This window comes from Myxocyprinus asiaticus, chromosome 33, assembly GCF_019703515.2.
Source record: "Myxocyprinus asiaticus isolate MX2 ecotype Aquarium Trade chromosome 33, UBuf_Myxa_2, whole genome shotgun sequence".
Classification (NCBI taxonomy): Eukaryota; Metazoa; Chordata; class Actinopteri; order Cypriniformes; family Catostomidae; genus Myxocyprinus; species Myxocyprinus asiaticus.
Window position 1 is genome coordinate 9,155,398 of NC_059376.1, and position 26,271 is coordinate 9,181,668.

Sequence of the window (26,271 nt, forward strand, 5' to 3'; positions counted from 1 at the left end):
ATACAGTAGTCACAGGACATCGGCAGTGCACAGAAACAACTATTAAATGCTTTCTCTGTTAAAATAGCATAGCTCTTGCTGAGATGCCAGTGCTGCCACTGGAGTCTACCCCAGAATAACTGTTTGGCTCAAATGCCAAATGACAGTTGTAAACATTCCATGCAGAGCCTTCAGTGACCTGTTTAAAGAGACACTCAGTTAGAACATACGTCACCTCTAGTGAAAATCAGCGGAGAGGCAGAAGTCCTTAGACTTGAATAACTGTCTACACTGGCAAAACTGGCAAATATTATGTTGGGTAAGATTTGTTACGATGAACTGACAATGAACAATACTTTTTCTATTCTTGAATAAAGGGGCAGGCCATCCAAAAATGAAAATTCTCTCATCATTTACTCACCCTCATGCCATCCAAGATGTGTATGACTTTCTTTTTTCAGCAGAATACAAACAAAGATTTTTAGAAGAATATCTCAACTCTTTTGGTCCATACAATGCAAGTGAATGGTGACCACAATATTGAAGCTCCTAAAAGCACATAAAGGCTGCATAAAAGTAATCCAAATGATCCAGTGGTTAAATTTGTCTTCAAAAGCAATATGATAGGTGTGGTTTAAGTCCTTTTTTTACTATAAATTCTCCTCCCTGCCCAGTAGGTGGCGATATGCACGAGGAATGCGAATTGCCAAAAACTAAAGAAGAATGTGAAAGTGGAGATTTATATGTAAAAAATATTGATCTGTTTCTTGACCACACCTATCATATCGCTTCTCAAGACATGGATTTAAACACTAGAGTAGTATGGATTACTTTTATGCTGCCTTAATGTACTTTTTGGACATTCAAAATTCTGGCCACCATTGACTTGCATTGTATGGACCTACAGAGCTGAAAAAATATTCCAAAAACCTTTATTTGTGTTCTGCAGAAGAAAGAAAGTCAGGGTGAGTGTGAATAAATGATGAGATAATTTTCATTTTTGGGTGAACTATCCCTTTAATGTTAATTTTTACATCCAAATACATTAAAAGTTGTATACATTAACATTAGTTAATGCATTATGAACTAAAATGAACTAACAATGAACAATCGTGTGTGTGTGTGTGTATATATATATATATATATATATATAGTAACAACATATTATGCTAATATTAAGGCATTCAGTATTATGGTTATATCAGGTCACTGCCCAGATTATGGACAGATTACACATGTATATACAGTATAATTCATTGTTAATTCATGATACCTAATACATTAACTAATGTAAACATTTAGAAACTTATTGAAAAGTGTTAGCATACATTTTGCTATTTAAACATGGTGATGGTATCAAGTAATAATTTCCCTACTTTGAGAAAAAGTAGGGAAAATAATAATTATAAAAAAGTATAATAATAATACAATTTTTTAACAAAAATGATACAGTATAAATATGATATAAATGATATACAACTATTAAATAATACCAATATAAATGTAAATGTATAGAAATAATGGAGATCTGACTGAAAGGTACACAAATTCATTCAACAAATTCATTAAAAATGTGTAGGCTGCACTAATTTAGGTGTTATGTAAATAAGTCATATTTTCACTCTAGTATAAATATACAGTGGCCCCAGAAAGTATTTGGACACTTAAAAACATATGAATGTCATTGCATTACATAAAACAATTTCAAACCAAGTGGCATTTATAAAATTTAAATAAATAAAAAAGACAGCAAAGGCAAACTTTCCAAGCAAAAGTTAGATTTGAAATGCTAAAACAATAGATAAACTGTTCAAAATGACAAAACAAAAAGTATTTTTGGTTGTCAAATGATAGTGGAACATGTTCATAGTTAATGCGATGAACTACACCTTTGGTTACTCTGCTAGAACACCTGTGTATACTAGAGGGGAACTGACTTCATACTATCCACTAAACAAATGCACAAATGGCTCAGTGTAGTTAGTTCTGAGAAAAAGCTCTAGTATCATTAGTTTACGGTTGCCACTTGATTTGATATTTTATTATGTAATGCAGTGACATTCAGACATTTTAAGTTTTGCTTTAAGTGTCAGAATACTTTTAGGGCAACTGTACTTCCTAACAGCATGTTTCCCATACACATGTGTTTGTTTGTCTATTGCTGTACATTAACTTGCATACTGTATGTGTATATATGAATGAGTGTGTGTGCATGTACCTGTAGGAGCAGCTGTATGCTGTCTGTTGCTCTTGATGCCCATGAAGATTGTATAGGCATCATACCCAAACAAGATCCCAGCCAGCAGACCGAACACCTGGGAGAGAAGGTGAGCATCATTTCTAAATAGATGTTGCATAGAAAGGCCCACGTCTGTCATAAAGCACTTCAAAATCATCTGATAGTGCTGGAGTTTTGGCTGTATTCAGTGCTTAAATCACATTGTTACATTACTATATTTCATTCAAATTTCAAATGACACTTACATGCTTTCATTGTTGTTGTTTAATTAATAAAAGTGTGTTAAAACCATATGCATAATTTGGGCATTCAGATATAAATTTGGAGTATTTTTTAACAGTAATATGCATATGAGGGTGTTTCTCCAACTTTGGGCACTTGAGTGAACTTCTAAAAAGAAAAGCCTCTTTAAAGTAGTTTTCACACTCACATTTTGTTATTTTTTATTTGTCTACTAACAATGTCCAACAGTGTTTGCCAAGGAGCAAAGAAAAAACCTTGGTATCATTGTTTCATTGATGTTGGTTCTAATGAATTTGACACAGTTTAAGAGCAATTTTAACCATTTCACTGGATAACATCAGGTTGCCCATGTTAACGTGAGACATTGGTTTGAATGGGAACTGGCGATTACACTTGTCAGAGCAGTACATCACAAGTTGAATTCTTTTATTTGCAACACTAAAGCATCATAGGCTGATATGTGTCAATAATATACTTTCAATTGCTTTTATTTCTGTATATGAATAATGTCTTGACTCTTGATTAACCCTAATAGTTTGAGTAACTTTATCCTACCATTGTTAAACCATAATCAAAATCAAAATCAAAATAAATGAGGGGGTAGCTCAGTGGTAAAAGACGCTGGCTACCACCCCTGGAGTTCGCTAGTTCGAATCCCAGGGCATGCTGAGTGAAACCAGCCAGGTCTCCTAAGCAACCAAATTGACCCGGTTGCTAGGGAGGGTAGAGTCACATGGGGTAACCTCCTCTTGGTCACTATAATGTGGTTCGTTCTCGGTGGGGCGCGTGGTGAGTTGAGTGCGGATGCCGCGGTGGATGGCACAAAGCCTCCACATTGCAACATGCTCAACAAGCCACGTGATAAGATGTGTGGGTTGATAGTCTCAGACATGGAGGCAACTGGGATTCATCCTTCACCACCCAGATTGAGGTGAATCACTATGCAACCACGAGGACTTAAAAGTGCACTGGGAATTGGGCATTCCAAATTGGGTGAAAAAATAAAAAAAATAAACAAAGTGAGTGATTGAAGCTGGGATGTTGGGTCAGTGGTATGTCACACTTTCAGTTAACAGAGTGACCTGGGTTCAAATCCAGAACTGTCAGAACAAACACATGTACCATCACTGCAGTTAACAGGCTTTTTAAAATTTGTCAAAAATGTTAAGATTAAATATTGAAAATCTTAAGATTTAGTCAAACAAACAAAATCATTAAGTTACTCAAGAACATTCTCATGCTTTCTTAGAGTGTCATTTATTCTCACCCATTAATTTGACCTTTGTGCTTGCTCTCCACAAAAACTAAAAACAAATGCACTGTTCTGAAAGATCAACTTTTGGCAGTGCCATGGGTAGTCCTAAACATTCAACACTGACATGCACAAAACCATTGAAAAGTAAAAAGTGCTGTTATAATGATTTAAATCAAAATCATTCATAAGGGATTTGAACCCAGGTCAATTTGCATGGCAAGTGGACATACTTGCCACTAAACCAACAGGTCATTTAACTAAACAGGAACAATAATTTCCTTAACTTTGTCAAGCTGTTATTTTTTTATAAATAAATGAATATAATTTAAATGTATATTATTGACACAATTTAGTCTGTGATTCTTTAATGTTGCAAATGAAAGAATTCCATCTGAGATGTACTGCTCTGACAAGTGTAATCGCCAGTTCCCATTCAAACCAATGTCTCACGTTAACCTGATGTTATCCAGTGAAACGGTTAAAATTGTTCTTAAACTGTCAAATTTATTAGAACAGACATCAATGAAACAACGCGGTTTAATAATGATACCAACATTTTTTATAATGTGCAAAATGTCTTTTCTTTGCTCCTTGGCATTTCACATTGAACTAATGGCAATAAAATTATTAACGTGCACACGCACATCCCTAGTTAACACGATCCCCAGTTGATCCATAACACCGGAAGAAAACACATTTGCAGATCAAAAGAAAATGAGGTTTATTTTGAGGCTAAATGTTGAATGTCTTACCCCACCAGCGATTCGAGCCCCATCCCCTGAACCACCAATCACACAGATCAGAGAGGTAATGAGATACAGGAGTGCACCAATCCCAGCGCGGAACAGATCCTGAGGGGGCAAGCCAAGAAAGAAAGGGATTAACGACTTTTCGACATTAAAGGTGCACTCAGTAATATTTTCCTCGATAAAAAAGTTTTACTCCCAAGGAAATGAATAGTATTTTTGAAACATATGTATAAAATCATGACCACTCACATGAGATGAAGACCTTATAAAAGCTGTTTTATTCTACATGGAGAGGGTCCCCCTCATGGGGGCTGCCATTTTAGAATCACATGACCAGCTGAACGCTACTTTCTTAATCTCAGTAACCGCTCTGTTATTGGACACGTATACTCTTGGATTAAATTAATCATGGCTGATTGTGAATAGGGAATTTCTACAATGGCATCTGTAACTGAAAACTATTGAGTTTGAATGATGCTGCATCCACGCCACTAGGGGTCAGTGTAAGTCCAAGACAACATGTTCAAAACATTACTGAGCGCACCTTTAATGAAGTAATCAATGCCAATGCCCTTTTCACTGAGAAGCTTACACTCCCTAGAGGGATCTTTTCAAGTTTTGTGGAGAGGAATTTGGACCAGTGTGATTTCCAACCATGAGAAAAATTTGACTATGGTTACATTTTTGCAAACGCGATAAACGTTCCATTGTGAACATATTGCTGCAATTTCCAGGTGAAATGTAAAGATTAGAGGGAAAGGTTATAAGTTAACACTTGGAATATAGTGCAACTAGGAAGAGTAGATAATAACAAGTTTTTACTTTTACATAATGAAGTATTGTAATACAAATATTTTGTTGTAGATGGCTTTTTGTAGCTCTTCATGGCTTCATGAGTTTGACTCTCAGGGAGCAAATAAACTGACCAAATGTACCTTGAATGCATTGAAAGTGGCTTAAGCCCAAAGTATACTTTGGTTTTGATGTGAACGCTTAGTGTCTGCACACAGTGGAATGCTCAGCCCTATACTTCGTTTGGCTGTGCACGCATGCACGCAACAACTACTATGAGATACTGAACTATAGACCTACAAACATATTTTTATATTCCTTCAGACTCGAGTTTAAACAAATGCAGGTATCTTTTGACCTCCTCACACACATGTTCTTGACATGCGCATCCACTTTGGTTGTTTCTACTTTCTCCTTCTCTTCTATTACTTCTTTGTGACAGCAGTGCTCAATTGTGAGTGTTGACACCTTGTGGATCGGCTAATTAGTGCAAATAATTTCAAGCCTGTGTGCATACTGTGTGTTCAGAGTATGTGTGGTTAGAAAAATCAGGCCTGCTGTGTTCCTTGCTCAAGCACTCTGCTGATGACAAAGTTTGCGTTATGTGTCCCTTATGCAGATGCCTAGCGTTCACGTCTGACTGCAGTATACTTTAGGATTTAAATGGAATCAGAAAATGCTGTGGTCTCTTCTGATGTATAATTTTGGATTTAAATTAAATGTTTTTTCCAATCCACACAGGGGTAGGTTCAGGGTGAGGTTTAAGGTAAGGAGTTTGGTAGAGTTTTAGTAATATATGCATTAATGATTTAAATTCACTAGAACTTTCTATTTGGAGATATTTTCAGCCTTTTTAACCTTATTACTGTAAAACCTTGTCTCTTTTGGGGAAAAAATCAAACCATTTCAACGTTTTTTCGCGTTTGCAAATGTTTTCTGTGACTCGTTGCGCAATCGAAATCGAGGGTCTGCATTAACATACTTGCCTAGAGTATGTTTCGGGTCTGAATGCATGCATAATCAGCCCTGCAACTGGAGTTTGACTTTCAGCATGTATAATAAATTCTAGGTTCAGTAAAAATGTGAATCCCTGAATAAGGAAAGGATAACACATATGAGTGTGTGTGTGGTTCACGAGGACATTTTTTTAGGTTACAAATAAATAAATGTGGTTTATGAGGACATTTCTAGTATCCCCATAATTCAAATAGCTTAAACACATACTGAACTATGTTTTTTGTTTTTTTAAAATGTAAAAATGCAGAAAGTTTTTTGTGAGGGTTAGGTTTAGGGGTAGGGTTAGGGTTAGGGGATAGAATCTATAGTTCGTACAGTATAAAAATCATTATGTCTATGGAGAGTCCTCATAAGGATGGCCGTACCAACATGTGTGTGTATGTGTGTGTGTGTGTGTGTGTGTGTGTGTGTGTGTCAGTTAATACTTACACTCCAGGGCCAGTTCACGACCAGGAACTGTTTGTCCAGCTCCATCATGAAGATAACGAAGAAGATGATGGCAAAGACCATTTCACAGATGGCAATTGCGGAATATCCTCCATACATTGATGAAGCGTAACAGATAATGATGATGAAACTGATGAGCTACAACAAAGAGACACAGAGACAGTCGGTTCAGCATCTTTAAAAGAAACTTGATCACCTCAGTGGAGAAAATGTTAATCTCCAATTATATGAAAAGGTTGATTTTTCCCTTTAGGGTGGGCAACTGGCTCTATCTTCACCGGTTACCCTTGTTCATGTTTCACCGTCGCTCTGGGGTTGGAGGGCATCAGAAGTTTCTGGGGGGGCACTTGGTGAATCTCCAACCCCCGCATAAACCCGGCCATGCCATAGATGGTATTAGGACAAGTAATTATTTTTTTATTATTATTATTTTATTTAAATTTTTTTGTGGAATTGCATTAAATAAAACAAACATATATTTTTAACAGGAAGTTTACAAGAAACACTTTGGGGAAGATGCCATGTCTTCTGATATGACATGCAACACTTTCATTCCAATCAACTCAAACATTTTAAGCTGCATTTTTCAATTTTTTGGTAATTATTTTGCGTGCAGTTTTTAGGACCTCATATTAACTCCGTGGAATATTTTTTATTCTAAAAATTCATTTGTCGCTGCAGGACCATTCAAAATGAACTAAGTGACGGGAAAAAAGGTGTTTAAAAAACAGTGAAAAATTAAGCGAAAATCATCCTGAAATGTTGATGCTGATACTTTATTATCTCTTTTTTTTTTTTTTTTTTTGTCAAGTACCCATATACATTAAGTAGCCCCAAAAGGTATTTAGACACTTAAAAATATGTCATTGCATTAGATGACAACATATCAAACCAAGCGGCATTCATTTTAATGAAAGATAGAGCAAGCAAAAATCCTTAATGTATTTGCCACTTCTCTTCGACTCAAGTATGCCTTTCACATTTGCCGCCAAATCACCTCTCAAGGCGGCACAAAGCTTCTTCCTACACTACCCACAATTCATGTGAATGTCCCATCTGTTCTAGGTGTCAGTTAACAGAGGAGCTCTACATTTCTCACATTCCCTGCAGTTTGTGAAGCTTTTTGAACTTTGATTACTAAAACATGAGGCGAAGACTAAAGAAAGTAATACAGCTTTGGTGTAAACATCTCACAACCCATGCAGCATGAAACAGAGGGGGTTGGGTCCTGAAGGCCCTAACACAGTTGTAAATAAAGACTTGACTAAGAATACCTTTGTGAGCAGACAAATGTTGTGCACATCTAATCAGCTCAACCTTTAAACTCAAATACTCAGCCAAAGGCATTTGCCTATATTGCCACCATAAAATAAAAAGGTTTCTTTTACTGAAGCCAGTTCAGATTAACTAAATAAACACTGCCAGCAATTTCAACTAAAGTTTACTCCTGCTATGAGCATCAGACTTCTAGAACTCAGTATGAAGTTTATAATGTAAGACTCATGGTTGTGAAAGAAAAAGTATGCATCCAAGTTGAAATATATATACTAACTGACCTTAAGCAGTAAAGTAATAGTTCGCTCAAAAGTGAAAATTCTCTCATCATTTACTCACCCTCATGCCTTCCCAGATGTATATGACTTTCTTTCCTCTGCAGAAAACAAACAAAGATTTTTATAAGAATATTTCAGCTCTGCAGGTTCATACAGTGCAAGTGAATTGTGACCAAAACTTTGAAGCTCCAAAAAGCACATAAATGCAGCATAACAGTAATTTATACGACTCCAGTGGTTAAATGCATGCTTGAGAAGTGATATAAGTGTGGGTGAGAAACAGATAAATATTTAAGTCCTTTTTTACAATAACTGTCCACTATCACTTTTACATTCTTCTTGTTTTTTTGCGACTCACATTCTTTGTGCATAGCGCCACCCACTGGGCAGGGAGAAGAACCACTGGAGACTTATGGATTATGTTTATGCTGACTTTATGTGATTTTTGGAGATTCAAAGTTCTGGTCACCATTTACTTGCATTGCACGGACCTACAGAGCTGAAATATTCCTCTAAAAATCTTCATTTGTGTTCTGCAGAAGAAAGAAAGTAATACACATCTGTGATGGCATGAGGGTGAGTAAATGATGAGAGAATTGTCATATTTGGGTGAACTATCCCTTTAAATAAGCTTTTTAAATCTACTGACATGTCAAACATGATTAAAAAATATTATACGTGGCTTGTTGTATGTATCCTGTATGTATGCAGTTTCCTGATTAAATGAACATTAGAGGCACCACTACAGCAATGATTTAGTTCTTTTTAAACAAATCAGATTGCAGATTATCAGTTCATAAACACTTACTTTTCACCCTGTTCTTCAAACAATGCCATTTTATGACATCAAAAAACTTTAAATATAATATGACTTAAGGCAATACATTTTATTGTTTGCATTACATAAACTACATTTACAGGCTTGTTCAAATATGATCAAATTGCGCAGTAACTGAACTAATAGAGCATAGTTAAGGACTGGCGTATGTTTCCTGAAGAGCATACGGGTAAACATGTGAGCTGAAAGTGTCATAGAAGCAACACAAAATGACGTGGTTGCTTCAGCAATCACGTTTTTCACCTAACATTTCCTTTTTATGACACTAACAGTTAGGTTTAGGTTTAGGGTAGGGAGGTAGGTTTTGTTGGGGAAACTAAAGTATGAGCACTAGTAATAGTGATGCTTGACTTAAATACAATTTTATGTAAAGTATAAAGGTGTTGTGTGACATTTTTACATAGGTCACTTCATCCTGAAGTGTTATTTATGTTACCATGGTTATTATAGTGGTGCTAATGATTTGTACACATCATTGGTGGTTCTAGCTTGTATGACGCCCTGTATGAAACCCGCTTCAACACGCCCCCAAAGTTGTTGCCGGGGGGAGGGGCTTGTGTGGGGGGGGGGGGGTTGTATGATGCCTTGGGCAAAACCCGCTTCAACACGCCCCCAAATTTGTTGAACGGAGGGTCCGCTACTGGTACACATTCCACTGTGAAACACCCGTGCTTGTAAATGCATTGTGCTGTTGTCATAGTAACAACAAGTGTTAAGTAGAGGACCATTTCTCAAACAGGAAGACTGTCAATGTGTTTGGAGGCAAGTTTTGTGTCTGCAATCACTTGGCGAATAAACAAAGCTGTGTTACCATGACAATTTCTACCCTAGACGTTATAATTCGCAGGAAATGTGATTCAAGCATCAGTGACTAGGGATGCACTGATGTAGAAATTCTCTCAAATGATTTAATGATAACTATTTTAATGTTATGGCCAAAAGCTGGTCTATATTACAAGTGTATACTAGTTTACTGTATATGTTGTATGGGAAAACTGTTTACTGTGTGAATTAGAAAACAAGCCATCATATTATCAGCTTCCAATATATAATTAAAAAATACATAAATAAATAAATGCAAATTATTCATCAACATCGATATGATGAATAATAAATTGTGCACCCTATAGGTGACCCTTGCTGGCATATTTTATATGCAAAAGAGACAAACAACCTACTTAAACATTCACCAAAAACACAGCACACAAACACATTGCAAATAAAACCCAGTACAGTAGGTTTACAGTGCAATCAGCCCGCGGTTGGAGGTTAAGAAATGTTGAAGTCCAACGTTGGCCTAAAACTACCCAGAGAACACCGCTTAAACTGTAAAATTAAACTATTTTTAGCACATACTGTTTTCATTTTCAACTAAGCTCTGGACTGCAAAAAGAGTGCTGAGAAAGGCATTTTTCCATCAGAGTATCAAGGCATGCCTTTGAAATAAAGCCAGAACTGGGGTGCATATAAATATTGCTGCCAGCACACTGACTCCTGTTTGGCTACAATCTGTTCAGTTTGACAAATGCGTGACACTACGGTCAGTTCGTCACACAGATGTGTCAATGGTCAGCTTTGTATATGTTGACTCAGTGGTCTTTGTGAAAGCCAGCATATTAAAACTGTGTGTTACTATAATTGTCACAAGGAAGCTCACTGCAGTTTTAGGGCCCATTCTTAGGACACAGTGCCATTTGTGTCACCGTGACTTAATACCGATATAATTTCCCCTTACACCCTGAAGGCATTTTTGAAAGATTTTCCTTCTAAAAGGCAAACAGAAAATAAATGCTCATAACTTCAAGGAAAAATGTAATACATAAGTTGGGTTAATTGCATGGATTCATTTTATAGAAAACACTTTGAAATATGAAGAAAAAAAAAAAAGTTAAAGCTCAAAAGTTAGAGCATATGGAACATACTCTAAGTGTCAAAATAACTTCTCCAAGCAAGTATTCAGGTGTTTTATTGAACATTAAAGCAGAATAACTGAAAACTATGGATGAAAATATCTAAAAAATATCTAAAAATACTTAAACTTATAACAACTGAGTGGCTAAAATTCAACACACTAGTGCATCTAATTTCATCACTCTATAAAATGTGCATTGAGCGCTCTATTATGCACAGTCTGTGTATGTGCGCTCTGGGTCATCTCACCCCATGTTTGGATATGGCACTTTCCAAATATGGATTCTAACACTCTTTAGACATCCAATGACGATGATCTGAAACATCTATGACATGAAGGATTGTGTTTCTGTGAATCGATCCCAGAGAAACCATTGCTTTGGAGACACAATTAGCGATTAGCCACCATAGCTGTCATGACACTCTTTGAGGAATTTTTCAGGATCTACACATTATATTACGTTCAATGTGGGCTTGTTTGATTCGGAATTGTCTGCTGCAAGTTGTGATATGCCATATTCTATATCATGATTATTTTTCATGAAGTAATAAACGAAAATGTGATGAAAATTCTGTTTATCTGTTTATTATACATGTGGATTTCACTCGCTAATACTCACTGTGGTGTGGTCTCTGAGTGAAACAAACCAATACGGCAGGGCAGGGCCATGTCTGCGGGCGCAAGGAGAGTAATGGGAAGAATGATGTCATCAGTCACCCCTCCCTCACACACATATGTATTAGAGCTTTATAAGTTGTGGGGACTGGCACAAACTGCCTCTATGAGCCTCACAGGCAAACTGAACTCTAGTCAGTGCACAATGAAGCTCTTTCAAGGATCCAGTGCTGCCCCTTTAAGAACACCCTCTACTGAGGGCTCTAAACTGAACAGGGTCATGGGGTGAGTCAATAAATAAGAAAACATCAAAAATAAAACACAACTCAAAAGCACATGCACAAAGCAACATTTTTTGAAATGCTCTAAGAACATAGCGACACTAAGATTGTGATCATTCATGTAACACAACTAGTTGAGCATGGGTTCCATTCCCAATGCATGGACTGATAGAACTTGAAAAACTTAAAATGCACTGTATGCTGCTTTGGATGACCAAAGCAAGCATCTACCAAATGCATAGAAACATGGTAACACAGGAAATTGACATTTTGTTTCCAAATATTCATGTAAAATGTTACATGAGCAACCTCCGAGACACGGGTTCTGGTCCCATTGAAACCAGGAAGCAATTGCACTCAAACAAACAATGACGAGCATGATTTTAAAATTACATTTTTACTCCACTGATGTTAAGGTTTAGGGTTGGGGTGTATAGTTAATAAAATATTCATTCCTGTTGACGTTTTTATTTAATTTACAACTAAAAATACAACTCGCTCTGAGAACATTTTACCCGGAAACTGAAGCTCACACGTGTGCGTATGTTCAACAACACTTCCAGCTTCGGCCACTGGGGGCAGTGGTTTGAATTTCGGTATATACAGACTGAATTCAGCTAAAGAACTTTCGAACCAGTGTTATTATAGTTAAAAAACTAAAGAAACTAAAACTAAATAAAAACATTTTTGGAAAAAACTGAAACCTAAAATACTTTTTTGGAACCTTTGAAGACTCTCTTTTTACCAAATCCCAGATTTTTTTAAGCAGTAAAGCGAGACAGAGGGAAAATTTGGAAAGTATTTGGAATCATTTTTTTCTATTTTCTTATACACTTTTACATCATCAATTATAATGTAACATTTACAAGCATTACAGCTCAATTTTTAAAAAAAATGTTAAAAAATATATATATATATATTATTTTCTTTTTTTTCTTTTTTTTTTTTTCTTTAACATTGCTTTTCCCACTGGTGGTCATGAAATGAGCTCTGCCACACATCCCAAAGTAAAATCATCAATTTGAAACCTCAAAATGTTAAAGAGATAGTTTACCCAAATGTTTTAGTTGGATGGTAAATGTTGCAAATGTGAATATGGGTAACGTGACAAAGGACATTTAAACTTGATCCCCATTGTATCCATAGGAATTTCCTCAAATCATTATAAATCATTACTAAACTAATCTTTGAGAAGTAAACAATTAAAGGGATAGTTCACCCAAAAATGAAACATTTCGCATCATTTACTGACCCTCATGCCGTTCCAGATGTGTATGACTTTCTTTGTTCTGCAGAACACAAACAAACATTTTTAGAAGAATATCTCAGCTGTGTAGGTCCATACAACACAAGTCAACAGGGTCCAAGGATTTGAAGCTCCATAAAGCACATAAAGGCAGCATAAAGTAGTCCATAAGTGGTTTAATTCATGTCTTCTGAAGTAATCTAATCACGTTTGGGTGAGAACAGACTAAAATGTAACTCCTTTTTCACTGTACAACTTGCAATTGCAGTCTACAGGAACAATCACGATTTCAAGCTCGATTACACTTACTATTAGAATTGGCAGAGCACTAGATGGCGCTAGAAAGTGTAATCGAGCTTGAAATCAAGAGAGACTGCTGATGTCAAGACTTACAGTAAAAAAATACTTATTAATATTGATCTGTTTCTCAGCCACACCTATCATATCACTTCTGCAGATATGGATTTAACCACTGGGATATTATGCATTACTTTTATGCTGCCTTTATGTGCTTTTTGTAGCTTCAAATTTCTGGCCACCATTTATTTGCATTGTGAGGACCTACAGAGCTGAAATATTCTTCTAAAAATCTTTGTTTGTGTTCAACAGAAGAAAGAAAGTCATACACATTTGGAATGGCATGAGGGTCAGTAAATGATGAAAGAATTTTCATTTTTGGGTGAATTATCCCTTTAATTGTTTACTTCCCAAAGATTAGTTTAGTAATGATTTATAATGATTTAAATAAATTCATATAGATACAATGGGGATCAAGTTTATATGTCCTTTGTCACTTTATCCATATTCACCATGTATTATAACATTTGCAACATTTACCATCCAAATTAAACATGATAATACAACTAGATAGAGGAAACACAAGACTGCCCTGAGAAATGTAATGATGTTAGACTTTTTAAATTACACCAGTAAACACTCAGCTTTGGCAGCCATAAAGAATATTAAAACTAAAACTAAAATAAAAACTAACTAAACTGAAACTGAGAAAACTAAAACCAAACTAAAACTAACAGAAAAACTGTGAAAACTAATGAAAACTAAAATTAATTTGGAATGACAAATTGAATATAGAATAGAAATAAAAACTAAATTTAAAATCCAAAACTTTAATAACACTATTTCGACCTACTGCTGTCGAATTCACGGTGCGATCAGTCTGATGTATATACAATGCCTAAATGCAAACTGACGAAAAAATTGTGGCGTTCAAAAGTCTGTCCAGTAGTGAAATTGCTTCTGTGTTCCATTTTTCTAATTTAATACAGTTTTTTCCACTACAAATTACACTGAACTGAAAAAGAAAAATTACGTCAACATTTTTTTTGGTATTTAGTATGTCCCCAGTTTACTTTAATGACAGCATGCACTTGAGCTGGTGTGGACACTAACAATTTGGGCAAAATTATCCATATTATTCCAACATGATTTGAAAACATTTCAAAGAGAATCTTGTGTGCTTCAATGGAAGCAGGGAGGTCTGACCTGAACAAAGGAGTCAATGTCAGATATTTACTTACGTATTTGATTAGTGACCTAGAAATAGTACACAATCTTAATTATATCTTATTCATTGTACATCATAACATTCTTTGTTTTAAATTTGACAAATTCTGAAACTTTCTCTCAATTTCCAGGTTTAAATTAGACTTTGAATCCCACAATTTCACACTTCTGCATCCCAAGACTACTTTGCCAATAAACAGAATATGCCACACACTGATCATTTGGAAAAGATGCACATTCTCAAACTCAGCAATGGTAATGTATGCCCACTGCTTGTTCAAGCCATGCTTGTCTTGCACAGTGCACACATTCTTGCAAGTGTTTACATTTTTTTGTCCTAAAAGAAAAAAAAATAGAAAAATATGCATAGAGCTTCATAGTGCGCCACTCATCTACAAAAAGCCTACGTAAATTTCCAGCATGTGCGGTTACTTAAGACAATGAATGTGTCATTTAACTGGCCCGTGACTCTACATGTTAAGAGGTGGGTGTGTCTTGTGAATGGTCAGACGTGCGTGACAGAATTTACGCCTTGCACATGATAATTAGTGTATCATGCCCACTGTCTACGACCTTTACCTGCAATGTCATAACATGCTATTATTTCTCATCTTTATCACAGTATTCTCAGTTAGTTAATCAATACCATCTTGGGGGATGTCATGTGATGCTGTGCGAGAGTTGATCGCTAGAGGCGTGCTCCGCTTAAACTTTGCTACAATTATCCTTTTAAGCAATATTAACAGGTGAGAACAGTAATAGTGCTGGGAGTGCAGGATGTTGAAAAATTTGAAATTGTCGGCCAATGGGTACATTACAAAGCACGTTCTCACATGGCGGACACCTCATAGGATCAAGATGGCAGGGTTCCAGTCAATAGTGACAGCGAGCCACACGATGTAGGTTGGGATATCTCGAACATTTAAGCAACATTTATCTTGACACAGCGGGCCGCCAGCTTGAAATTGAGCACGCCCACAGAGTTTTTGGTCAGCTTCCAGGGGTAGGTGGCAGACCCCATTCTATCCTGGCAAGATTCTTACAATCGACTGACAGAGACTTTGTTCTATGAGCGGTGAGGAATAAAGGCAAGTTGTGCTGGGAGGACCACAACATCATGTCCGGACTTTGCTAGAGCGACACACTCGAAGCGGGACGGATTCAAAGACCCGATCAACAACACAGACTACACATCATGCATTTTGCTAAAGTAGCCTGAGAGGGTTTGTTGTTCTGTTGTCTGCCCACTGGCTCCTGCCTTACTTCTTTTTACTCCCTTTGTTAACTTGTTGTTGAGCTCATCTGTTCAAGTTGTGGGTTCGATGTTATTGTTCACTGGGACCTATTTTATTTTTTTATTTTTCATTTTATTGATATATATAGTAAATATATACACTACCGGTCAAAAGTTTTGAAACACTTACTCATTCTTTATTATAATTTTTTTTTACATTTTAGAATAATAGTGAAGTCATCAAAACTATGGAATAACATAAAAGGAACTATGGGAATTATGTTGTGACTAAACAAAATCCAAAATAAATCAAAACTGTGTTATATTTAAGCATCTTCAAAGTAGTCACCCTTTGCCTAGAATTTGCAGACATGTACTCTTGACATTTTCTCAACCAACTTCTTGAGGTATCACCCTGGGATGCATTTTTAAACAGTATTGAAGGAGTTCCCATCTATGTTGGGCACTTATTGGCTGCTTTTCTTTATTATTTGGTCCAAGTCATCAATTTCAAAAACTTTTTTATTTTAAATTAAATGTTAGTTTTATAATGAAATAAATTAATATGGTGAGACAATTATATTTTAGTCTACAAAACTCATTTCAAACATTTAAAAAAAGATTTTTAAGATCATGTGAAACATTTCAGTCAAGTGTTTCAAAACTTTTGACCAGTAGTGTATATAGTATATATAGTATATATATTTTATTGATATATAGTATGTGTGTGTGTGTGTGTGTGTGTGTGTGTGTGTGTGTGTGTGTGTGTGTGTGTGTGTGTGTGTGAAAAAATCACCGGACTTGAGCAATCTGGTAGCAATAGTGTCACGGAAAGCCTCGTGAGCGTGCATGGACCGTCAGATTTCCGAGCGATGGACACCATTTGAGACTGTTATGAGCGAAGTTGAAGCATTTTTTTTCTGTTCTGTGGGTTATTAAGGACGTTATGGTTACATCAATGTTGGATAGTGGTCTATATAATTTAGCCTTGGGTACACAAGTTTTCTTTGCATGTCAATATTTCACTTTAATATAGGTAAAATGTTTCTCACCATGTGGAATGTTAATGGATTGGGGCACCCTATAAAAAGAAGGAAGGTTGTCTCTTTTCTTAAGTGTAAAAAAAAATTGATATAGTGTTCCTTCAAGAAACGCACTTTTCTTCACAGGAAGCTGAAAAACTTGGTAGGGCATGTGGTGAGCATGGGTTTGTAGCGCTCGTTCGAGTAAGAGCAGGGGAGTGATTACATTGATAAGTAAGCATTTACAATTTAAATGTCTCAAACAGATTAAAGATAATTTAGAAAGAATCATTATTGTTTTGGCTGAAATGGGGAAAATGTGATTTTGTCTAATATTTATGCACCCAATGCAGAACCTTTTTATAGATCTTAAGGGAAAGCTACAAGCAGCTGGGATCCTTCATGATGTGGTTTGGGTTGAGACTTCAATATTTTAATGGATCTGCTTCTTGATCATAGTGATGCAAAGGTGTGTAGAGCCTTAAGAGCAACGCTTACACTACAGAGGATGTGTAAAAATCTTGGTCTTACAGATATTTGGAGACTTCTGACTTCTGGAGTACGTATTTTTTTCCATCAGTTAATTAGATTTACTCTAGAATAGATTTATTTTTATAACTAAGTCACTTATTCCATCTGCCACTGACTGCTCAACTGGGAACATTTTAGTTTCAGATCATGCTTTGGTGTTAAGAGATGTTGCCACATATAGAGAAAAGAAAATCATATAGATGCATACAGATAGACTTCTTGCCAGATACATAAATCAGAGAGCGAGAGAGAGAGAGTTTTTACCCATAGAGAGTTTTTTTCCACCATTCCTTCAGTGAAGTCTTCTGGAGGCAATATATATTCAGGGTTGGGGAGTAACGGAATACATGTAACGGGATTACATATTTAAAATACAAAATATAAGTAACTGTATTCCACTACAGTTACAATTTAAATAATTGGTAATTAGAATAGTTACATTCAAAAAGTATTTTGATTACTGAAGAGATTACTTTGCATTTTATTGTCATTTGTTTCATTTAATATTTAGTCCTTTCAGATGGAAAACATTTATAGATATAAATGATGCGATCCAAAGAGCATTTGAACAGCGGTGAAACACTTTCTTATGATGTGTTACATTCATACGAGCAGACAGAGAAGTACGTTTGAAGTAAGTTTGGAGCAGAAGAAATAGAAATAAACCTTGTATAAATTGTCAGCTTTACGTTAAGCTAAAATGCTAACATTTAGTTATGTTTTTACATGCACATGTTACCAGGCACCATCATATTTTTTTATCAAGAAAATTCACGTTGGATCATAATTTCTTTTTTTCTAGTAAGACCTTTGATATTAGGGCCAAAATCTTATTCTTGATAATAATTTTTGTATTGTTTCCTTGTAAAAATATCTAAAAATCCTTAAAACAAGATCAATTTGATTTATCTTGTTTTAGAAACAACACTGCATAAGATATTAAGGTTTTTCAGAGAATGTATTTTTAACGTGTGTATTTTGTCTTACTGTACTAAGTTTTTGTACTAGAGTTTTTATAGTCAAAACAAGTAAAAAATCTACCAGTGCTGAAGAAGTAATCCAAAGTATTTAGAATATGTTACGGACCTTGAGTAATCTAACGGAATACGTTACAAGTTACATTTTACAGCATGTATTCTGTAATCTGTAGTGGAATACATTTCAAAAGTAACCCTCCCAACCCTGTATATATTTACTTCTACCACAGATATTAATAAAGCCTTTAAAGAATTATATTTCAATCTTTATAGTTCCACGTCCAATGTCTTCGTAGAGACATTAGAACTTCCTAAATTGACAAATGATCAAAAAGACTATCTTGACTCAGATATTACTTTGGAGGAGCTTGTTGAGGTAAATAAAGCCTTGCCAACAGGTAAGGCACTGTGGCCAGATGGTTTTGTCACAGAATTTTTTAGATCTTATGTCACAGAACTGGCTCCACTTATGTTAGAAGTTTACATAGAGTCATTTAAGAAAGGTGAACTACCACCAACCATGGCACAAGCCCTGATCAGTCTCATTCTTAAAAAAGATAAAGACCCAAATTACTGTAAAAGTTATCGCTCAATTTCCCTGATCCAGTTAGATGTAAAAATAATGTCTAAAATTCTGGCTAATTGATTAAGCAGAGTAATTACATCTATTATACATATAGATCAAGTGGGGTTTATACATGGTCATAGTTCTTCTGATAATATTAGATGTTTTATAAATATTATTTGGTCAGTAGCGAATGATCAGACCCCGATCGCTGCCATCTCACTTGACACTCACTTGGTGGAATGGGACTATCTTTTTAAGATTTTGAAAATGTACGAGTTTGGGAACACTTTTATTGGGTGGATTAAGTTATTTTATAAACAACTGGTAGTGGCAGTGCAAACTAATAGATTATATATTATTATTTGTCTGCGACCCTAGTAGATTTCCAAAACGTAAACACGCTTTGACAAAAACAGACGGGGAATGATGATGCCACGGACCTCGTCAGACAAAACCCAACCATGACATCACCGGAGGGTTCACGGGTCCGGTGGTGGGTTACCGCAGTGCGTGAGTTGCCCCGTGCACCCTCCGGTGATGTCATGGTCCTGTCAACCTGTCAGGTTGGGTTTTGTCTGACAAGGGATGTGGCATCGTCATTCCCTGTATGTTTTTGTCAAATCGTGTTTACGTTTTGCTCTTATGTGTTTGTGTTCCACACAAAGCACATACACGAAACACAAGACAGACAGGGGACGATGATGTCATGGACCTCGTCAGACAAAACCCAACCTGACTGGTTAACAGGACCATGACATCACCGGAGAGCGGACGGCGGTAACTCGCGCATGGCGGTCCCAAACAACCGGACCTGTGCGCTCACACATGGGGTACACAAAACACTGAGGCAGGTCGATATTGCCACGGTCCCATCAGGCAGAACCCCAACCTGACAAGGTGACCGGACCATGACAAGTGTATGGTGCTCACAGCCTTTGGAAAGGTTCATGAAGCGTCAGTGAATTACTCCTTCTTGATTCAGAGTCTGGGTGATGGAGCCTTAATAGCTCTTAAGAGGTTATGGGAAAGAGATCTGAACTTGGTATTGGAGGATGGGGAGTGGGAAAGAATTTAAAAAATTTTTAAAACTATGTCTAGGGACGCAAGGGTACACCTTATTCAGTTTAAGATTTTGCATCATTTCTACTGGACTCCCTCTAAATTGTTTAGGCTTGGTTTAAAAGACACGCTTACGGCTGGCGATGTCAGTTGGAGGATGGAGACATAGCCCATGCTCTATGGTACAGCGCTAAGATTCAAGAATTCTGGGTAAGAGTCCAGAATTTTATCTGTGAGGTTTTAGATACTCAAATTTCATTCTGCCCCAGACTATGTACTTTGGGTGATATGACGGTTATTAAAGTAGGTGACAAATATACAAAAAGCTGGGTCCAAACTAGCGTAATGATAGGCAGACAGATCATTCTTAGAGGATGGAAGTCATTTGGCGCTTCCTCATTTCAAGAATGGTTCACCGATTTGGGCAGGGTGGTGGCATTTGAAAAGATGTCATATAAACAGCTTGGCAAAATAGACACATATGGTAAGAAATGGGACAGGTATTTGGCCTTTCTGGAGGACTCTCAGTGAGGACCATGTGGAGAGAAACAGAATTGTGGTGGTAATTGTAAATTCTATTCTTTGTGGAATTCTTTCTTTTCTCTTTGTTTGTTGATTTTTTATTTTATTTATTTTTTTCAAATATTTTCTTATGTTTGTATGTTTATATGTATGCATGGTGTAATTTAGGCTTTGACAACATGGATATTTGTTGAGGGAAGGGTGGGGTTGGGGAGGGGGAAATAATGGGAGTTAAGTTGATACTGTGATTAATGTATATGTTTTGTTTATTCCATATTTCACATAAGAATCAATAAAACTGTTAATAGCTAAATCAATACCATCTTGACGAAGGTAGTCATTCTCTAATCAGTTTTTAATATCTTTCTGATATCCGGATCACATTGTGTAAATCTGTTGAACATGCTATGGGCTAAACAACAAATTCAGATTATTTTGATTACGAGACAATATGCTGTTGTTATTTTTCAACAGGAAACAGGATCTTGGACATGTGGATTACAGCTTTAATAACCGGTAGTTCGATCTGAGACATCTGCAGGATGTGGTGAACCAGGAAATTGTCATTAATGCATGATTAAATTACCTGTCTTTTGTGTTAATGATGGGGTGATTTTTTTTATTCAAGGGCTTTATGGTTGTTTTCACACTAGTCAGGTGGTTTATGTGGTGGGCTATATGCAAAGTTATGGTCAGTTTATGGGTTTTCAAATACCTGTGGGGGTGCAAAATAATTTCCCTTATAATACTGAACAAATCTGTTGATCAAATTGTTTTATAGCCATGTTATGAATTTGCTATTACTTCTTTGTATTACAGATAATATATTAAAGTCATAGAGTATATGGGTGTTTCTGCAACTTTGAGCACTTTTAGCACTGCGGACTTCTAGAAAATGAAGTCTTGTTAAAACTTTTTTACTCTCTCACTAATTTTTATAATTTGTCCAACAGTGTACATGCATCGCAGGAGAAATGTCCTTTTTTTTATAGTCATAAAAAAATCCACCTCATCTCAAATTCTGAATTGTGTCTAACAGAATTCTGTGGTGAAAATGACGCTGATGGAAATTATATTTTTAACGTTTTCTTTTAATAAAATGGCCGGTGCTATGCTAATTTTTGTGTATGCTAAATTAATATTTTTAAATTTTTTTGCATAGTTTACAGCTTGATTGGAAATGACAACCAATAAAAAATATCATTGATAGGTGATATTTTCATGGATTTTTCTTTGTTTTCTTCAAACATCACTTGTTTCATATACAATCTCAAGCATGTTCTTGACTGACAATTTTGTCGACTTGGTTAAGAAGTACATTAACTTTTGAAAAAGGAAAAAAAATAAAATAATAATAATAATAATAATAAATATATATATATATATATATATATATATATATATATATATATATATATATATATATATATATATATATATATATATATATATATATATATATATATATATATTCAGGGCAAATTAGCTTGTGCTGGAAATTTCATTCTTGTTTACTTTTATAATTAAGTTTTATAGTTTAATATTGAAAGTCTGGGTCTGAGACTGGGGTAAAACATGCAGATCTATATTTTAAATATATTTCTAAGTATTTGAAAAGTATCAAATTTAAATGATGAAGGCCTGTTAAAAAGTTTCCGAGATAAAAAGTTGAAATCTGTTCATTTTAATAAAAATCAAAGTTGAAGAAACACCCATATAAAGCACAAAAAAGTACTATAATAGTACCATTCGCACTTCCACATATTCAAACTTTGAGACTTGCAAGAACCAGAGTCCCTGATGTCAAACCTGCCATGGTGCATCTTGACGAGGCATATTTAAATATGCACAAGAATAAGCTTTTAAGCGCTTGACAGCCCCTGATCGCTATGTGATTTCAGTATAAACACGAGCAATGTGAACATTCTGCAAAACATTTTGTGTTCCACTGAAAAAAAACCCCAGAAGTCATACAGGTTTGGAATGACATGAGGGTGAGTAAATGATGAAAGAATTTTCATTTTTAGGTGCACTGAGTTTTTCCTGTTAAATTTTGGAATACATAAAAAAGAACATAAAGTGTTACAGAATTATTGGAATTTGCACGCTGTTTTTTAAGTTACAGTCCTCTCAAACCATAAATCTGAATCTAATCTCTATAGACAATACATCATGCACAACTATTCCTTTGTGAGGATTAAGACATGCCATGGGAGAGAAAATGGCAGCCTGGCCTCTATCTTTCCAGCAGATGGGTGAAACTTCATGCCCTTTGACCTCACAATCAAAAGTCATCGCCTGGAAGCACATGGTCAACATTCCATGCCACCTCCTCCCAAAAGCACACATACCAGTGCCAGTATGAAGTTTCAAATGGCCCCATGATAGGAGGTATTTCATTTAACACTATAAATACTTTCAACTCACTAAAATTGAAATAGCTGCAAACTGAATTCAATACATATTTGTATTCAGTCTGTAATACTGCATATTGTAGAGGCATGCTTGGGCTGTAACTTTAATTTTTTCCCCCCAAGTGATCTTCTGAGAATAAAATGAAACCCACAGGTTCTGTTTGGGGGTCCAAAAGTATGTTCAATGTCTCAAACAACATACTTTACATTTAAATCTCACACTGTAAAAAAAATAAAATCCTGTTGTTTAAAAAAAATAAATAAATAAAAAAAAATAACTGGCACTGTGGTTGCCAGAATAATTATGTAAAAAAAAAAAAAATACACAGTAAAAATGTAAACAACTTTACAGAATAACCTGTACATTTTACAGTTTAAAACTATTGTAATTTACATGACCATGATGGCATTGTAAAAAATAAATAATAATAATAATAATAATAATAATAAAATCTGTTACATTTACAGTTAAAAAAAATTAAAAAAAATAATAAATTTGACATTAACCTTCTGAAACTAAAAATCTGCTTTTTACTTTATAAGGTACATGTACCCTCTTATTAAACATAATGTACATTTTTACCATTAATTATACAGGAAAATCATAGTTTTTAAATCTAAATTCTTTTATTATTACAACATTTTATTGTAAAATCTACTGTACTGTCCCTTAAAATATTTTACAATTTTTTACTGTATATATTTACAATTAATATTCGTTAATTTATTGACATCTTATTTCTGTAGCATTCATGTACAGTCTTTTACCGTTAAAATTACAGACATTTATTACAGTGCACGCTGACACTTGACTTTTCGTAATTTTATGAGAGTTGATTATAAACAAGATGGCTTGATAACATGATAAGTTCTCTATGAACTGCATTAGTTCAGTATGGCGGTCTCAAACACCCTAAAACATGAATAAACGCAATTAATTTTGTACAGTATATGCTGCTTGGACTCTCTAAAGGTTAACAGCAGCCATTCACTTCAAGTGTTTGAATCATCGGGTAAAGCGGCGCTGTGGCAACAGGCACTTTGTTTATCTCAAGCATTAAAATGCGAACGTGTTACCACATACAATTAAAGGGGAAAAAAATAAAGTCATATTCACGTTAATAACTTACTATTTCAGCGGCCAGGATCGTTCCTTTGCGAGTCCGCACATAGTTCTTGAGTTTCTCCAAACAGTTCGCAAAAGGACTTGCGTCAGTTTCTGCCATTCTGCAAATGTACTCCAACGGAATAACAACGCCTTCTAAGCAGCCCTAGTGTCAGTATCGACAAACGCTCCCAATTAAGATACTGTCAAAAGACAGCGTGAAGACGAAATGAAACCGAAGAAAATCCGTCAACTTTGAGTTTGAAGTTCCTGCGTGCAGCTGCCGTCTGCTGTACGTCAGTGTGTACTGTAGTGCAGTAACAGAGAAACAGTGTGCTCACTGAGAGTCTGTGTTGGGCGTTGGCTTTAGGCTACTTTACTCTTGAGGGTAAACTACTCAGGGAGAAGGGGAGTAAAAATATGAAGGTAAAATAATGCCTAAATGATTTGCATGCACAGTGTAAGATTTGTGAAAACGTAAATCAAATTTCAAACTTAAAAATAAATTGCATGCGCACAGAACGTTTTGTAAAGGTGTAAATCAAGTTGCAAGCGTAATTAACAAGTATTAGTAATAATTTAATGCTTTGCATAAGTGTAATTCATGCGTTGTGATTCTGTAATTTGGTATAAACACAAAGTAAATTTGGTGTGTATTCTTCTGACTTCCTTTTTTTCACACTTACACTTTCAGCACTGTTTTTGCGCCTAAGCATGGCCAAAAACATTGTAAATCTGCAATCAGCGATATGCAAGCAAAGAAAGGGACTGACCATGTAGAATCAGTCTGTATGTGTAAAATAAACCACTGCAGACATGTAAATGACTTGTGTTTGTGGCATAAATATTTTCCAGAAATAATACGGTATACACTGTTCCTTCTTCCCATTGTTGCTCTCAAAATTTCTCACTAAAAATAGTTTTGCAAGCCTGAGGGGGAAGGCGGGTCTACCTGCTTCAAGTAACCAATCAAATTAGGTTTTCCTTGACCAGTTTACTCTGACCTGATTGGTTTAATAACGTGACAGACAACTTCTTCTTCATATGGCTCAAGCGTCATTCCTCTGGGTATCTCTAACAACAGGTGACAAAATACCAATACAAATTAGATACCAAACCAAACTCTTATTCTCAGCTACCTAAGTGGTCCTCAATTCATTCTAATCCCTTGACTTTTTCATTTGTAAAACACAGGGGAAATGAAAGGATTGTGATTGTAACTGTCAAGCTACAACAGCACATAAATGCACCATAAAAGTTGTCTATATTGGCCTGTGTGGCCAACAAAACACATGCAAAATGTTTCTCTTCAGGTCATACATCTAACATTACACCAATATTGTGTAGAAAAAAGATACACTGTCAGCATAATACAGAGGAAACATTTTCCAGATAATATTTTAATGATTTGTTTTGGCAATTTAACATTGTGACCGCTTGCTGAGGACAGGTTAAGTTACATGTGCTTCCAAGTATAGCGCATGCATTTAAAACATTCAAATGAAATTATTTAAAAAGATAAGTAATGACGGGGGCCTGGGTAGCTCAGCGAGTATTGACGCTGACTACCACCCCTGCAGTCCGAATTTGACTCCAGGGCGTGCTGAGTGACTCCAGCCGGGTCTCCTAAGCAACCAGATTGGCCCGGTTGCTAAGGAGGGTAGAGTCACATGGGGTAACCTCCTTGTGGTTGCGATTAGTGGTTCTCGCTCTCAGTGGTAAATTGTGCGTGGATTAATTATTCGAAAAGGATTTTGTCCAGATCAAAGTATGATATGGCCAGTACAGTAAAACATTGGAGAGCATTGAATCCCTATTCTATAGCTGCGCTCGGAGGGCACTTCGATTTTTATGTTGGAAGATTGTTTCAAACTGAATTTCCAATCAAAATAAATAAAAAAAGTGAGTTCTTACGCGTGACTGTTATTTTTGAGATCCACTCCTTTCAGTCTTTCAATGCTCTCAGAATGGATGGTAAAGGAAATAGGGGTACGATTACTTCTGAATGGAACACACCATATCTGCTTTCATCTAAGCTTTTGGAGACTTTATGTGTGTTCCAAACCACACTATTCTATGTCATTTTGTAGTGTAAGTTACAAATGTAAATTTAATGCTTTACCATCATCCCTCGCTGTGTGAATATGGA

General features: G+C 35.7%; 1 protein-coding gene across 2 annotated transcripts in view; it reads right to left on the minus strand.

The window, feature by feature from the left end:
* The window catches only part of plp2b (proteolipid protein 2b), a 25,367-nt gene extending 896 nt beyond the window's left edge, over nucleotides 1-24,471 (minus strand). Inside the window, exons 1-5 of one of the 2 annotated variants that reach the window (XM_051670080.1) lie at nucleotides 24,148-24,471; nucleotides 6,704-6,859; nucleotides 4,469-4,567; nucleotides 2,198-2,294; nucleotides 1-178 (exon numbers count right to left, since the gene is read on the minus strand). The exon at nucleotides 1-178 is cut by the window's left edge and continues 896 nt beyond it. In XM_051670080.1, coding sequence (XP_051526040.1) covers nucleotides 171-178; nucleotides 2,198-2,294; nucleotides 4,469-4,567; nucleotides 6,704-6,859; nucleotides 24,148-24,243 — 456 coding nt within the window. In that variant the 5' untranslated portion in view covers nucleotides 24,244-24,471 and the 3' untranslated portion in view covers nucleotides 1-170. The remainder of the gene's footprint in view (nucleotides 179-2,197; nucleotides 2,295-4,468; nucleotides 4,568-6,703; nucleotides 6,860-24,147) is intronic. The other variant, XM_051670079.1, reaches the window with a different exon arrangement.
* Between the last annotated feature and the right edge of the window lie 1,800 nt (nucleotides 24,472-26,271).